This window comes from Eublepharis macularius, chromosome 2 (genome assembly GCF_028583425.1).
Source record: "Eublepharis macularius isolate TG4126 chromosome 2, MPM_Emac_v1.0, whole genome shotgun sequence".
NCBI classification, from domain to species: Eukaryota; Metazoa; Chordata; class Lepidosauria; order Squamata; family Eublepharidae; genus Eublepharis; species Eublepharis macularius.
In genome coordinates this window covers 171,035,349-171,053,262 of record NC_072791.1, presented here as the reverse complement: position 1 = coordinate 171,053,262, position 17,914 = coordinate 171,035,349, and the positions used below count along the sequence as shown (strand labels likewise).

Here is a 17,914-nt window from a genome sequence, read left to right as displayed (position 1 = left end):
CAGTGGTCTGTACCAATTGTAGCTTCTGAGTTGGCTTTAAGGGCAGATCCGTACAGAATGTATTATAGTAATTTAGTCTTGCAGGAACCATAGCATGGATCCATACGACCAGATCAGCCAAGTCAGAGTAAAGTGGAATTGATAAAATGCCTTTTTTGCAACTACATCAGCATACTTCTTCAGCAATAATGCTGGATCAAGTATCATCCCTATGCTCTTTAGTGAGTCTGCAAGAGTCAGCTGGATCCATCAGAAGCAGGGAGCACCACATCTTTCAAGACCTCAGCCTTCCCAATCAAAATTACCTCTGTCTTGTCAGTATTCAGTAGTGTGTGTGCATGCGTGCATGCACAAAATTCTCAACATGGCCCCATCTGCAGATACTTAAATCTGCAGATCAGGGCTATGCAGAGAGAAAGGAGAATTTTTACAAAGCTTGCCCCCCCCCCAGTTTTGCAGGAAAAAAACTGAAAACAAAAAGCAGGGTGTTTAAATCTCCCTAATTATCCCAAAACACTCCTCTACTACCCGCCCTGCTGCTGAGGTGGTGAAGCTGCAGGTGGGTGGGGAAGGAGAAATCACAGGTCATCCCGTGCCACTGCTGCTGAAGCAGCAAAGCTGCAGTCAGATGGGTGGTATAGAAGGAATCACAGCAGTGTGTGTGGGCAAGGGAGGAGCAGGAGAAGCCACACTGCAAAACCATAGGCATACGTCCTCATCCTAGCCAGCCTTGCAAAGCAGACCTGTTCCAGGCTAGCATAACACCATTGTAGACACAGAAGTTCCACCTGTTTTCCTGGAGCCAGTATCCCGTTTGCACTGGGAGATGTGAGGGGGCAGTTATTTAGATGAAAGGCTTGGAGTCTCATGTAGTGTAAGTTGAAGAGGTTTCTTGCCCACCATTGGTACTCAGCAGCTTAGCCAGACAGCCTTGACCAGGGCAGCAGCAAACAGCGTACCCAGCACTTCAGACACAAGACTTCATTCCCTGGTGAGCTCCTGAAGCAGCAACCTTGGCTTGTGAGGCAGGACTTTTCTCGAGTGACAGCCTGCCAATTCGTTGCAGCCATTGACTGCCTTCCTCCTTCTGCAGCTGCTGCAGGAGGGGGGAATTGGGTGAGTGTGATTCTGTCCTCAACTTGAACCTCTTGGTCACTCCCACTACCCTTCTAAAGTGAAGGGTCAGGTCGGGGGAGGGTAGCATATCTTTACAAAAGGAAATGGCAGACTTCAGCCTTTGCATTGATCTGGGCTTTTTTTTCTTTTTTCTTTTTTTGAATCTCAACTTTCCTCCAAAAAGGAGCTCATAACCAGGGGTGTGCACAGGTTTCCCAAAGTGGGAAAACGATCCAGAATAACCCGAATCCCAAAGTGACAAGCTGCTTTGGGATTTGAGTATTTAAACCACTCCATAAAGATGCGGAGCACATGGAAGTGAAAAAGCTAGGGGAAGCTTTGTCCCGGATCAGCCTCCCCAAGCCTCTTGACTTACCTGGCTGGCAGGCCAAGAGGCAGCCCCGCAATGACCGGCTGGGCCGCCTCAGGTGCTGCTTGCAAGCAGTACTTTATTTTTTTTTAAAAAAAAACACCCTTGCTCCAGCTGACTGACAGAGAAAGCAGTATGTGGGGCACTTTAAAGTTTAAATCCCCTGCCCTTGCTCCAGCTGACTGTCAGCAAGGGCCTGGGTTTTAAATACACCGGAAGCTTTCCGAAGCAACCAAAGTCACTTCAGAAAGCTTTTATATAGGATTCCTGAATCAAGCCCACAATGCTGGGCTCAATTTGGAAATCTCAAATCTTTACGAATCGTGTCCGATTCGGGTATATATTCTGAACTGGAAACCCGAATAGCGCATCCCTACTCATAACTCCTGAGATTTCCCTTTCCTATGTTATCTTCACAGCAGATCTATGAAGTAGATGAGTTGGCAAGAGAGAGAGAATGGTTGAAGGTCACCCAATGAATTTCACAGCTGAGTGGGGTTTTGCATCTCAGGTGCCCAAGGCCTGCTCTAGCCATTCACTGGTGCTCTCTTTTTGTAATGTTTTGCATATAATTCTTATGTTTTGTATATAATTAAGTCTTATCATTTTATTTTTTCTTGCTGATGTGGAGTTGTTAAAATTCTTACCTGAGTTTAAATGTAGGCCTCTGAGGAAAGAAGGATGGGTGTGTCGAGTGTAATCTGATTGGACAGCAGCTGTACCCTAAAGGACAGAGCAATCTTCAGTTTTAGTCAGTGTTGAGAGAAGGATTTTCAGTCACCTTTTGTATATCCTGCAAATAGCTTATTCTGGCCAGTCAGTCAATCTGTATGGAGCCTGAACTGTCTGTGTGTTTCTGAGAGAAAGTATTTATTCTGCAAACTGCAATGAAATTTGTGTTCCTGAGAGAGTCTGTGTGTTTCTTAGGGAAATGATTCTGGCTAAAACAGGCAAACTTTGTGGAATGCCTAATTCTGCCTAAGTTAGGCAAACTGTGTGTGTGCCTGGGGCAATCTGTGTATATCTAAGTGAGAGATTGACCTATCTAGGTCAGGCAAGCTATGTGGAAAAGATTGAGTGAATCTATGTTTGTGTGGATGTGAAAAGAATTTATTCTGTTAGTGAAGTTCTGTGTACTTCGTGTGACTGAATCTGTGAAAATACCTTTAAGAATATATATTTACTTTTGAAACGCCCAAGTTTAAGCACTATTCTGAAACCAAATTGCTTATCAAAACTCTGCAACCATCATCTGCTTTCGTTGAAGGAAAAAGATCCTTTTTTTACCTCACAACCCCCCTCATGTGCTCACTAGTCTGTTCCAAAGTGTAGGTAACTCATTGTCAACCACCTCCATTTCCCCACCTCTGCAGTTTCTATTCATTCATTCATTCATTCATTCAATATGCAGTCCACTGTACCCACAAGCAGGCACAGAGCGGATCACATCAATTTAAAAATACAGAAATAAACAATTAAAACTGATAGCAAAGAAAGAGCAGTTGCAGGTTCAACCCACCCTCAGCAATGCACATTGCACAATCCCACATATAGTCATTTGGGCCCACAGTGACCAACAGCAAACAACAAATAAAAAGAGCAGAAGCCAGGAGGGGATGATCTCCGCCCCCCCCCCCAGTAGGAGGTCAGAGAGGAGACCCATTTGCCTCAACCATCAAAGGCCTGGCAGAACATCTACATCTTACAGGCCCAGAGGAATGATCATAAATCCCGCTGGGCCTGAGTTGTCTCAGACAGAGAGTTCCACCAGGTTGGGACCAGGACCCAGAATGCCCGTGCCCTGTTTGAAGCAAGGCAGCCCTTCATGGGGCCAGGATCCACCAGTAGATGGTTTTCTGCCAAGCAGAGCACCCTCTACGGAATATAGGGTCAGAGGTGGTCCTGCAGGTATGCTTGCTCCAGTCCACTAAGGGATTTAAAGGTTAGAACCAGAAAGTTGAACCTGATCTGGAATTCTACTAGGAGCCAGTGCCGCTGGTGCAGAACAGGTGTCACATGCAACTGGAACCAAGTCCCAGTCAAAACACACGCTGCTGCATTCTGGACCAGTTGTAACTTCCAGAGCAAGCCCATGGGCAGCCCAGCATAGAACAAGTTACAGTAGTCCAACATGGAGTTGACCATTGCATGGATCAGTGTCTCCAGGTCGCAGGAAAGGGTAGAGGGCAAGCTGCCTGGTCTGATGAAGATTGTAAAATGCCAGTCTGACAATTGCCACAATCTGGGCCTCCATCGATAAGGAGGCATCCAAGACCACACCAGACTCTTTACTGACAAAGCAGGTGCAAGTAGCACCCCATCAAGGGATGGGAGCCGGATCCCTGAGCCCGACAGCCCACAACCTAGGTACAGGCATGATGTGAAACTATTTGTGGGGGGAGGCACATGCATGATATGAAACTATTTGTGGGGGGGGGCACATCCATTTAAATTTCATGTCTATAACCTTCAAACCTTCTGTATAGAATACAGTGGCATGTACACACAGTGAAGGTATGTCTGTCTTTTCAATATGAATTTTTATAATTTGTACTAATCACATGGAGACAATGATGAAAATGAAGTTCTGTTTGGTTTTCTTGCAGGCTAAAAGTGTACGACATCTGACATCAGGAAACTGGGAAGTTATCAAAATTTTGGCTTATGATGAAAAAACGCGAAAGATGTGAGCATTATTTTTCTTTGTCTGTGCAGGTAAAAATCTGTGTGTTAACAAGATAGAATACATTTTACTGGAAATAACACATTTAATATCACTTAACCATTCTTCTTTCATTTTCATGTGCTGAAAGCTGTAACCATAAGCACAAAGTTTAATACATGTAATCTGACAATATACTGCAAGTGCCTTTCTCAATTAAAGAGAAAGGAGAGATTGTGACATTTTTTGACTTATTGCATTGATTGATTGAAAAGTAATTAAACAGAAAGGAAAATACTTTTCTTGGATGAGTTCTCAGTGGATCTAGGAAATAACATGAATACATTATAAGGAAGCTTATAAATAAATATATCAATTTAAGCTGTTAAATCTTCCACATGTTAATTCCATTCATTAGCTTATTCCAAGATGTTTGTTAGAAATCTTCAATCTCTATCAAAAGGGAAGGGATAATTTCCTTTAGAGTTTAAATGGATTACTTCCTACTATTAAAAGACAAAACTATCTTAAAGGTCCCTGCAATTTTTAATGACAATTTTACTAAAGGTTTTAGAGTGGCTTAATTTATTTGTCTACAGTCATCCTGAAATCCCCCATTTAAAAGCACGCATTGGACAGTTATCATTTTCTAGCACAGAAACAAGAAATTTTAAGTTTTTATGTGTATGGCAAAAAATCTCAAGTGCTGTTATAGAATGGGCTTAATTCTAGCTTTTTAAATCAATAAAGATTCAGGGACTGTGAAATTAAAATTGGGGCCAATGTTTTTTATAGCTATTAGGGATAGTAAATTGAAGAATCATTCATTGTCATTTCCATTGGAACTAGAGGATTCTTTTACTATTTAGTGCAGAATGAAGAAGCTTATCTCTAATTAGACTTCAGAAATAGACTCCCAAAAATGGAATGTGGAGTAGGAAGGGACTGATCCCATAGGTCACAAAAAACAAAATCCAACAATTGGGATTTTCCCCTACTTCTGCAGAATAATTTTTCTCCATAGAATATTCGGAGATACATCAGAGATCATCAATCATGTGAAAATGGAGAGGGTTTCCTTTAAGTTTTATAGAAAAATCTGTTTGTTGTCCTTCAAGTATTTTCTATAAAGATATATATCAGATACTCTCAACTGTGAAGTGATTGTTCCATACAGAGAGTGCTTTGTGTACAATACTCATCAAGTGAAATGTTCTGTAATTTCCTTGACACCACCAACGTATATGAGTAATGTTTTGTCATAACATGATATATTCTAGACGCCTGTATTCTGAGCTGCTACACGTGTTCAACTGACTATACATGCTGCTATAACATAATGGTTAAGTGGTTGGGCTACAAGTCAGCACTCTGCTGATTTGTATCCCACAACTGCCATGAGCTCAGCAGGTGGCCATGAGGAAGCCACTCCTCTTGGCCCCAGCTCTCTAGCTGTATTGTAGGGATAATAGTAACACTGACTTTGTTCACTGCTCTAAGTGGGATACTAATCTGTCTAGAAGAGCCAGTTTGGTGTAGTGGTTAAGAGCATGGGACTCTAATCTGGAGAGCCGGGTTTGATTCCCCACTCCTCCACAAAGCCAGCTGGGTGACCTTGGGCGAGTCACAGTTCTCTTGAGCTCTCTTAGCCCCACCCACCTCACAGGGTGATTGTTGTGGGGTAATAATAACACTTTGTAAACCGCTCTGAGTGGGCATTAAGTTGTCCTGAAGGGCGGTATTATAAATCGAATGTTATTATTATTATTATTAAGAGTGGTATATAAGTACAGTTATTATTATGATGGCTGGATTTAAATTGGCAATTCCATAGTGCCACTTGGTCATTTGAGTCCAGCAGTATTGATTATGCATGAACTAATATTCTTTGCTTTTTTCATATTTGATTATATTTTGTTAATAATTTCAGCTTTCATTACTGATTTTGTAGACTCACTTGTATTATGTTCACCTGTTGTATTAACATATTGTGCATTTTTATATTTGACTTTTATGTTACTAATACATAGAAAGTACACTATGTATATGCATAATGTTGGAAGGTGATCTATGCTTTCAAATGTCAAGAAAAATGAATTAAGAACTTTGACATGTAAACATTTAAAAACAGAATAAGAAGAAAATACAACCCAAAAGCGTAGGGGGGGAGAGACAGACAGACATTTTCTTTAAAATAGTTCTGTCAATGTAACTTCCCACAAACATAAATACAAACAGAAAATAGAAAGCCAATAGTTGCATGGCCTTCTTTCAGTGCTTGTTTTTTGTAGCAATGTGCACTTCGATATTAACTAATAAAAATATGAGTGCAGTAAATGAAGTCAGGGGAAGGGGTTGGTTTATCCGTGCCTTAAAATATAATGTGCATTAGCCTGCAGTTTACTTAATAAATTGCTTACAAGATGGAATTTTAACAACTGTACAGTCTTAAAAAATAATTATGAATGCTCCTTTTGTTTATAGTTACTGGAAATATGCCCTGTTCTGAATGTATCCAATTCTTTTTCCCAGCTATTTTTTAAGTACTGAGAATTCATCGAGAGGAAGACAGCTACATAGGTAAGCAGTGGGGTGAAATTATACTTTGACTTCCAGATATCTGTGTAAAAAAGTCAGCTTGGGATGACAATGTTTAATTCTGTTAACACCCAAAGAATAACCTAAAATTGCCTTTTCAGTTAGGTAACATATTCTAGATAAAGTTTTTCTAGCTAACCTCTGGTGTACCTGGTTGTGGATGATGACCATTCTTATATCAAGTCCTGGTAGCCAGTAACAAATGTATTTCTTCTTGTTGCTTCAGGACTAAAAAGCAATGAACTCATAGAAATCTCCTTGATGTGAGACTAGTAATTTTCCATCAGGTAGGAAGGAAGAGTTCTGATGGTACTTAAAAGAACAACTATGCCAAGCAAGATATTTTATTCTAAAACAGGAAAGCTCTATATAGATGAAAGGGGTTTTGTGTATATGTGTGCTCTCAAGTTGCAAGTTAATAGCAGCCCTGTAGGGTTTTCAAGGCAAGAGACATTCAGAAATGATTTGCCACTGCATGCCTCTGTGTAGCAACCTTGGCTTTGTTGGTGGTCTCCCATCCAAATACTGACCAGAGCTGACCCTGTTTAGCTTCTGAGATCTGACGAGATCAGGCTACCTGGACCATCCAGGTTCAGGGAACAGAAAACATAATACTTAAGTGAAAATTCCAGAAATGGCTGAAAAACACAAGGGCTGAAGTATGACCTGTCTTTATGAGGCCTAGAAATAATTAACACTAATGAAGGAAACAGAAATCTGATAATTAAAAAATTACTATGCCTACCTCTTATCTCAACATGGAAGATGAATAAGATTTAGACTTAAACATAGAAGAATGCATTCATCCCTCATTTTATTTCCCCTTTGATCAATAGACAATATTTTTTCTCAGCTGTGTTGTTTTCCCTTAAGGACTTAAATTACAAGGACTTAAATTACAAGTAAAGTTACTATTTTTCTTTTATAAAACCAATGTTACAGTTTTCTGTCCATCCCTCACATATAAAGACTAATTTTGTCTATCTTTACTAAGGAACGCAGAGAAGGTAGGGAACTGCCTGCCTGATTTAGAACAGGCAAGATTTCCAAGATTTCTCCTATGTTCAGGGTAATCTGGAGTAGGTGATGAGGAGGCAACAATAGAGAACTGCAACAAAAGAGAACTTAATTCAGGAAGATTGAACCAACATGTATCCTTAAAATTTTCTGTTGGTGGGCCATGGCTCAGTGTTAGAACATCTGCCTGGCATGCAGAAGGTCCCAGGCTCAGTCCCTGGCATCTCCAGATCTCTGCCTCGGACCATGGAGAGCAGCTGCCAGTAGAGTAAACAATAATAACATTGATAGACCAGTGTTCTGATCCTGTATAAGGCAGCTTCCGGTGTGTGTCCCTGCATTTTTCCTTAGCCTGATCATAAGCCCACTAATATAAAACTACAGAAAAATCTTTCTAAAAATATCAACAAGAATTCAGCAAAATAATCATAATCAATACAGTTAGACAAACAGAGAAATAGGTAGAGGTAACCGAAATACAGGTAATCAGTAGAACTAACCAAGGCCCCAATAGCTGCTTGTAAAATATAGTCAACCTAGCAGCAGAAAATAAACAGTGAAGAGCCATGGTGAATTTCCCAGGAAGAATAAATATAATCTTGGAACATTTCTCTCATGTCCATCCACCAAACCTCAGATAGCCTCCAAAGATGCCTCCAAAGATAATGCCTCCAAAGTAGAGATGGGCATGAACTGAAATTATTTATTTTATTTTATTTATTTTATCGTATTTTTATTCCACCCTCCCCACAAGCAGGCTCAGGGTGGATACGAATCAAAGTTCGTGACAAACCAGGCTGGTTCGTGGTTCGCGAACCAGCAGTTCATCAGAGCCCATTTCTGACAAACCGCCATGAATTTTAGGCTGGTTCATTTGGTTCATATTTTGGTTCGTCACTGCAGACAGCCTGCCACCGATCAATCCATTTCCTAGGCAACGGAGGATGGACTTCCTGCAGACCTTCTGCTGACCAAGAAGTGGCCTTCTGCTGGCCCGGAAGTGACCTTCTTCTGACCTGGATGTGATGTTTTTATGAACCAAATGAACCGGTTCACAAACCGGGGCAGGTTCATGAAAGTTCATGGTTCGTGAAATGCGACAAACCACGAACCGCACAGTTCGTTTTTTCCAGTTCGTGCTCATCTCTACTCCAAAAATAATCTCATGATAATTGTTACTTTAAGCATCCTGAGTCCATTTGTTTAGGAATTTAAAGATTTAAACTAGTATTTGAATTGAGCCCAGAAACAAAGTGGCAGATGATAAAATTTGTAAAGAATTGTCATAATTTGACAATCTTGCACCTCAGTTGAGCCATCTAAATGCACCTCAGTTGAACCATCTAAATGCTAAAGTGTGTTACAGAACACTAATCTGGATATCAGTAATGCATGAATTACTGTAGCTTTGTCATTCTTCCCTAAGAAAGAGCCAGTGTGACATAATAGCTAGAGTAATCAATTACAATCCTGGAAACCTTGTTCAAATCCAAAATCTGCCATGAAGTTTCCTGGGTCACCTTGTGTCATTCAATCTCTCTTCACCTATCCTCATGATAAAATCAGGAAGGTAGAAATATGCACACCATCCTGAGCTTATTGAAGGAAAGGTGGCATTAAAATATACTAGACAAGGTACTGATAAACCAGCTTATATTGATAAAATGTGCTCTTGGCTACTTTTGGATTTTCCACACACTCATAATTTCCTTAGCAATTGATCGTCAAGCATTGGAATCAATTGGCATATGGTTCTTCCGGACCTCTGTCCTCCCTTTTCAATTTTTCAGTTGTAGAGTTAGTTCCTTAAATAATCACGGTTTTCACGTGAGGGTGCTGTCATTGTCAGTGGAATCATTGGTGATGTCACAGCACCTCCCGTTTTTAATTTTTTTTGCACGTGCATATATAATAAAAAAATAAGGGCTGAATAGTTAGGGAAAGATTGAAAAAGAAACACATGGGGAAATTTTTGCATGGGAAAGCCTAAAAGGGAGCCGCTTCACCACCCATATTTAAGCCCTCCCCCATCCAAACCAGAAAGCCCTGCTGGGGCTGACCCATAGCCAGGAGGCAGAGGCTGGCACCAATGGGGCAAATTGACCTCTGTTTGGACAAAGCCTGCAGCAGCAGCAGCAACTATGTACTTTTCAAACCACACTGATAACTGTATCAACCTACCATTGTAATAATAGATGCAGCATGTTCTCTGCATTCCCAGCTTTTATTTAAAAGTAAGTCTCAAGCCCCTTCCCTTGAAGAGATATAAGGGAAAAAGGCATATCCCTGTAATGGAAGGGACTAGACACTTAACTTTTTTTTAAAAAAAATGAAAACTGGGAATTCAGAGAACCTGCTGCATCTATTATTGCAAGAGTAGATCAATATAGCTGTATGAAAATGATGATTTATAAAGATGAAAACAAAACTAGGAGGGGGAACAATCGATTCAAGAGAGGAGTGGTTCAATGATGGCAAACATCCAATTATCAAAAAGTGGGTTGGAGGTGAGTGGAATGCGTAGAACAAACAAAACCAAAAAAAACATTATGTACAGGGGGGGAATCAACTCCAAATTAGCTTCCAGGGGGGAAAAACTCTGGATAAAAGTAGTCTCAAAAGAACTGTGAAAAAAGGGGAAACCAAAAAAATAATGAAGTAAAAAAAAAATCAAAGGAAAAAATACATGTGAGAATCAGGGGGTAAATCAAAGCAGAATGGGGCCAGAACCATCAGCAAATACAACTTGCACATCCATGCGCAGAAGTGGAACTTGTGATCCTGAGGTTAAAAGAAGAGTGCAGTGCCATCTACCATAGGCTGACCTTCTATCCTCAGATTAGACACATTCCCAAACAGTATTTCTATTTGTTTATGCACATTTGGTCCATCACTGACTTCAAACAAAAGTTCAAGGTAATGTTATTCTTAACAGTATTGGAAAGTACACATATGACCCAAGTCTGCTCTGTAATGATGTATTTCTTGAATGTATATTTACTAAATGTTTGCTTTCTTATTTTTTTCCACCATTGCAGTGTGTCAACTTTTGAACTGTTGAATCGTCAGTGCCTTTCGTGCAGTTTTAGGAAAGATAACTGCACTTATTTCAATGCAAAGTTTAGCCCTACAAACAAGTATTTCATTCTACAATGTAAAGGTAAGTCAAATTCCTCAGTTTAACATTACTAGTGTTCAGAATATTTTAACTATCACAACTTGCATTTGTGTAAGACACCCATTCTTCATCTGTGAAAGAAGGTAACCTGAACTATGTTAGACCCCCTACTCGCTCTGCAAGCAGGGCTATGAATATGATTTTGGAGTGCTTCCACTTCCAGCTGGGGGTGAGTCTCATTTCTGCTTGCCAAGCTTCAAGTTGAGACATATTCTCTAGTCCTTTGAGGAAACATTGTCCTTTGAATGGCTTTGTAGGTCCTTTCCCAGAATTACTCTTTCCCTAATGGAAATTTTGTACAGTAATTTTACTCCAGAGTAAGTGAGAAGTACTGTTTCAGAGTAAATATCCTGTAATTTTTGAGGCTGTATTGTGGCAAAGAAAACGAATAAAGTAAAAAGGAAGGAAGATGGCTATTTGATGCTTTGGGGCATGATCCAATGAAGTCAGTTATGAGTAGACATGGACATGAACCGCATTACGAACCAAAAATACCCACAAACCGCCTGATCATCTGTTTGCGATCCGGTGGCTTGTGAGGGTCCATGGCCAACGAACCAGTGTTCGTTGGAAGCCCAGTTCGTTGTGTTTGCCTGCGGTTCATGAAACAAGACAGTCAGGCACCATCAATCAATTCCCTTGGAAACAGAGCTGGGGGAATGCATGAACTCTGTCTGCACTCCTTCTGTTGCCCTGGAAACCCGAATGGAAGCCCAGCTTACCTTGATCGGCAGGTCTTCCTTCCAACCATGGAGCTGCAAATTGGTTACAATTGGTTACATGGGAGAAGACACTTGGGGGAGGGAGGGGGAAGGGGGTGTTCTGTAGCCATGGGCACTCCAATCTCATCCCTGAAAACCCTGATAGGCAGTTCTGACGGCCAACCCCTTGTACACTGGACCAACATCAACTGGTGGCTCTAATTGTATCGAGTGGGAGTTTCCTGGGGGCCTCAGATTGGAGAGGTTATAACTCCAAGATCCCTATTGCAATCTTGACCAAACTTGGGTGCTGGTTGGAGGAGAGCCTGCTAAACACTCCCTGTGAATATGGGCTCTCTAAGTGCAACGGGGGCCTTTCCGACACCCGCAAACCGGTTCGGTAATGGGAAATGTTCATTACGGTTCATTTGTTTGGGTTCGTCAGTGGCACCGAACCACGAATCACAGGTTCGTTAATTTTTTTTGGTTCGTGCCCATGTCTAGTTATGAGCATTTCCACCCTCAATTGGAGCTTTCTTTGGTGTTTCTTTGCAGCAGCTCCAGCTATCCATAAGGCAAGCTTTTTTTTTTCAGGGATGACAGCTGCTGCAGAACGAACTTCATAAAAAATCTAGTTAAATAAGCTCTTATTTATATGTAAATGTCTTCTTTGGATAAGGGCTCTGGCCTTGGATTGTAGTGGTAGTAGACACATTTCTTGTGCAATCTTTGACATTTCTCAGTTGTCTTCCAAATGACTTTGAAAAGTGCTGAGTACTCACCATTCTCTTGATTTAACCATAGCTGCAGGTGCTCCGCACTTTTTTAATAATCAGACTATTAATCGCTCTGTGTGTCAATTTCTCAACTGTAAAATTGAGATAATAATAATAATGCCACAGACTTGTAGCATTTCCCATGAGATTATCCTGGTAATGTGTTGGCATTAAGGGGACTACTCATGTGCTTAGTATTAAAGCACATGCATTAATTGTTTGGAGAATTGGGGGCAGAGCTTTTAACGCACATTTGAAGATTCTTGCATTCTGCTGAAGAGCTGAATAAGCCATATCAATAAATATCAACTTTAATAGCTAATGTGCTTTCTTCCTCTTACAGGACCTGATGTTCCAGTTGTCAGTGTGCACAGTACAAGTAATCCTGAAAGTAGGTACACCAGATTGTTGGGAATTTTCTTGAGCCTTTCCCCCCTTTTTTCTTTTTAGACTGTCAAGGAATCAATGCCTATAAACCTGTCTTAATTATAACCTAACAATAAATGCGCCTGTAAGAATAGAGAGAAATTAATCAAGAGACCATAGCATACTAGGGTTGATGTTACACTAGATATATATCTTTTATCTCATACTAATACTTGTGCTAATTGGGTGGTACATTAGCATGATCCCTTTCAGTAACTGCAAATCAAGTTTCTGTTAAACAGCAACTCTGATGTATTGGCTGAAATACTTAAAACTATAATCCAATTATTTTGGATTAAGTTCTGCCTCCAGAGTGCTGTTTGTCTAATTCAACCTGCATATTATAAACCAAATTTTTCTTTTGCTTAAGCTTGTGCAGTATAGTACAGTTTCTAAGAAATAGACAGTGTGTTCCTCAAAACTTGTGTGACCCTAAGCAAAACAAAGTAAATCTTTTCATACATATATGGCTAATAAAGGATATGGAACTTCCCTTGGAATATCAAAAATAAATTTCAATATTTTATTTTAGCTTAACTTCTTTTGGTATTCAGTTTGATTGTTTATGAAATAAAACATAATTAAATTTTAAATGTGTCATGGTAGACAATGTTTTTTCCAAAATTGGTTCTTCCAGATCATCTCTTTGTGAACATGTTTTCATAAACTGATGAGGGAATTGCATACATCTGCATGTCTACTGTGTGTGCAATGACTGCAAAAGAACCTCCTTAAATATGCCATACTTCCACCAAGGAGCTCAGGACAGTGTACACAGCCCTTCCTTCTTTTCATCTCATAATATTTTTGTGAGTGGTTTAGCCTAACAGTCATTGTCCCAAGATCATTCACTAAGGTTTGTGAGGATTGTGAGGGTGAAGAGTTGAACCCGGGCCTCTCACATGATGTGATATGTGGCAAGAATACTTGCCACAAGTGGTGATAGTGGCAAATATTAATCCATGTTCCATGGTGTGATATGTTTTCCCTGCCTCGGAACTCTGGTTTTCATATCCTATAAATCATCGCAAGGTTCCTAAAAGAAGTTGTAGAAGCAAGTACTTTGAAAGTAGAACCATGGCTATGCAGTTCCATACTAAGCTGTTACTCCTTTCTATGCCCATTGATCTTAATTGACTTAGAAGACTTTAACTCTGTTTAGGATGGTACTGATAGAACTATAGGTAGTAAGGTTGCCAGCCTCCAGGTAGTGGCTGGAGATCTCCCGGAATTACAACTGGTCTCCAGGCCACAGAGAACAATTCACCTGGAGAAAATGGCTACTTTGGGAGGTGGACTCTATGGAATTATGCCATGCCAAGGTCTTTTTCTTCCCCAAACCCCACTTTCTCCAGGTTTCTCCAGGTTTCACCCTCCAGATCTCCAGGAATTTCCCAACTTGGAGCTGGCAACCCTAATAGGTAGTGTCCACTCCTTCAGATGCTTTAGAATCAAAACTCTATGAGAGCTAATACAAAAAGCATATTTCACTGGGCATGTAATGCAAACTGTCTGTTTACTACAACAGGCCAAAACGATCACATGAAATCATCATAGAACTGTTGGAGTAGATTCCTGGGGTGGCATGCTACCGACTGAAGCACCCTCCCCCTTGAGGCTCTCCCGGCACCTACTTTACTTCAGACTCCAGGCCAAAACACATGTTTTTACCTAGGCTCTTAATTAGGGGGTTTATCTTACTATTTTTTTAAATGGTCTGCTTCCCTTTTGTTTATGTACAGTATTTATGTTTTTTTTATGTCCAATGGCTTGTTTTTAATGGCTTGTTATTTTATATTGTTATATTATTTTAATTATAAGCCACCTCAAGCAGGATTCTAAATAATAAAGTCAACGTGCCAAATGCATGTGGTAATTATTATAAACAAGCAAACACGACACATGAAGAAGAAATTTTCCTGTAATGGCTATATTTTCTAGTTTAGACTAGATTAGGAGGAATTAGAAAGTGCTAGATTTAGTCTTCGTAATAATTCCACATGAACGCCATGCCAGAAGGACTGAAAGTTTTATTTGGAGCAAAAGCCAGGCCTTTACTAGAGAACAACCAGCCAACTCTAGAAAGGAAAATGAAACCAAACTACAACACATGCTTTTTGGCCCTAAGGGATCATGGGAAAATAACAAAACAGTTCAGTAAGGGAATATAACCAAATTCACAACTTGCCACGATATAACAGTCTTCTGCCTCAGTTCCTCATAGATGACCAGTGGAATTCTGCAGCTAAGCTGACATAACCATCGTTGCTGTAGATGCACTCCATTTGATCATTTTTTGATAATTTTGTGAGCTTGCCTTGGTTGCATTGTTTGTCTATAAAGCTCCTGTTCCAGAATAGGGAAAACCTGGGTTTGCTAAGATGGTCTACATTGCATTTTGTAGTTCTAATCTCTACCAGTAAATTTCCTTGATTGTCAGCACTAGCATTTTTTTTTAAAAAATGAAAAATTAGTTAAATAATTAGTATAATATAAGTTTTAGCCCATAACTTCTGTGATATTTTTTCTTATTTGGATGCCTCTTGCAGACAATGTCCTGGTGATCAAGCACTTTTGGGACTCATAGTTTATTTCTAGTGAGCAAAAATGGTAGTTCTGATATGTCTAGGTATAAGACCCATGACAAAGTCAGTACTGTAAATTATGCTAAAATGGCTGCAAAAGACATGACAGTCAGGCACTTTTTGTTCATGCTTGTTCATTCAGAACATACCAGGATATGTCTTTAGTATTTTTGCTGATGTGTTCCTTGTGCTAATTCAATTGGTGCAGGAACTGCTATTAGGAGTAGTTTGGAAATGTTACACGAATGTCCTTGACATCACTTGTCCCTTTATGCACATTGTATCTTCTAAGATGGAATGATGAGTATTCCATTTCCCAGGCTGAACATAGTATGCATTTTGAACAAATTGGCTATACACTGAGAATTATCTCCCCTACTTCACCCACCCTAAAATGCTTATGCAGATATTTCTTCACAGGGATGAAAATGCTTGATCATGAGAAATGTTCCAGATTTTGTTGTTATTTTCTGTTGCTTCATCCCATCTGTGTACATACTAAATACACTGTGATGGAGGGTTGTAATGTGCTCTAAATATTATTTGTAGGCATCATGTGTTGCACTAATTTAAGCTGTACTACCACTTGGTGTGCTCTAGTTTATTCTTAACTCGTCCAGACTAGTGGAGTTCTGCCCCAATAAACTTCAGTCATACACATAAGGGAGTATCTTAATTTACACAGCGCAATATTATACTGATGAGAACAATCATCTCCATGCAGATGAGTCCCATTTTGATAATTTAACTGTGCTGTTTAATTGAATGGGAGATTCAAATGATCCCTTGTGCTTGTTTTTATAATATTCTCTTTATAGCACTGTACTGTTGCTCACGGTCACTGGACTTGGCAATAGTAAGTTTAAGGATTTCTTTGATATTTGGAGGAAAAGGAAATGCCCTGCTCTGATCCCTTTTAAAATTCTCATCTGCATGGGATCAAAGCAAAAATAATTTTGTACAGTGCATTTTGGAAGGAAAAGTAGCCAGAAGATCAAGATGTTATTGTTTACAACCAAGAATAAAATCAATACGGACACAATAAAAAGTAGTGAAGGCTATGAATCTAATACCTGAACTCACAATTAGGTAATCTCCTCCATTAGTAAAGTGGGAAAAAAAACATTATTGAAGTTATTTGGAACCAGTTATTACAACAGTTTGGTTGACTGCCCAGAATTAACATTTTCACTAATGTATCCTTGTTGCCCTAAATGAGAAGGTATTTCTTTAGCAAAATCTGTATTAATAGGAGAAGATTAGAAACTGTCAAACTGTCAAATACATATGGATTAGAAATATTACTTTAAACATTTCTGTTATGTTTAGGTTTTACAGCTTTCCAGGTGAGGAAGTGGAAAGAGTTCTTACAATCTTTTAACATAGGCTAGAGCTCTGTTATGAGTAGACATGGGCACGAACCAAAAAAAATTACAGAACCAGAGGATCGTGGTTCGGTGCAGACCACGATCCCAAATTCCCGAACAGCAACGAACATGTCCCGTTCCCGAACCCAGATTGTGGATCATGAAACCCAGCCTGGGAGCCCATGGCTATTTATAAGCATGGGTCCCATTCAGCAACACAGGAGGTCTGTGTTTGGCCATCAGAGCTGCCTATCAGGGTTTGCAGGGATGAGATTGGAGTGCCCATGGCTACAGAACACCCCCTTCCCCCTCCCTCCCCTGGGTGTCTTCTCCCAACTGGTGACTGCTTTGCTTCTCCGTGGTTGGAAGGAAGCCCTGCTGATCAAGGAAAGCTGGGCTTCCATTTTGGTTTCCAGGACAACAGAAGGAGGGCAAACAGAGCTCAGGCATTCCCCTGGCTCCATTGCCAGGGGAATAGATTGCTGGCACCTGAGTGTCTGGATCCCCGAATCGAGCCCGAACGCCACGATCCAGGCCTTTCCCAACCGCAGGATCATTGGCCATGGACAATCACGATCTGCCGGGTCACGATCGCGCGATTGCCATTTTCGTGGGTTTTTTACATTCGTAATGTGGATCGTGCCCATCTCTAGTTATGAGCCCCTTTCTTTTTCAGATAGATTTTTCCTTTAACCCTCTTTTTACATCCTCTGGGTAGATTGCTGCCACCGGGAATTATATTCCAAATTAGTTCATTTAAATTCCCTCTTTAATAACATCCCAAGCGTCAGACTCCTTTGTGGGACTATGTGGCCCTGAGGATAGGATCAGGATATATAGGAATGACTGGGATTTTAAAAAAATGAAATAAGCTTTTATTTTTACAAGAAGCATATCAGTTTCATGCTGTTAATTAAGCCTGATAGTTTCAAAGATAGTTATCACTCAGATCTTAAAGTTTCTCTTCATAGGCTCAGTCACACAGATATACACAAACTTTCTCAGGTGCACACACAGTTTGCCTACTTCAGCTAGAATGGAAGTTATCTCACAGACACACACAGTTCAGGCTTCCACACACTGAACTGGAATGAGAATCCCCTCAGGCTTCCACACAG

The 17,914-nt window shown here is 40.2% G+C and overlaps 1 protein-coding gene across 1 annotated transcript in view; it reads left to right on the top strand.

The window, feature by feature from the left end:
- Positions 1 to 17,914, top strand: part of DPP10 (dipeptidyl peptidase like 10) — a 439,415-nt gene that overhangs the window by 382,482 nt on the left and 39,019 nt on the right. The window contains exons 14-17 of the mRNA XM_054971084.1: positions 4,093 to 4,172; positions 6,681 to 6,728; positions 10,802 to 10,923; positions 12,762 to 12,809. Of these exons, the coding sequence (XP_054827059.1) occupies positions 4,093 to 4,172; positions 6,681 to 6,728; positions 10,802 to 10,923; positions 12,762 to 12,809 (298 nt within the window). The remainder of the gene's footprint in view (positions 1 to 4,092; positions 4,173 to 6,680; positions 6,729 to 10,801; positions 10,924 to 12,761; positions 12,810 to 17,914) is intronic.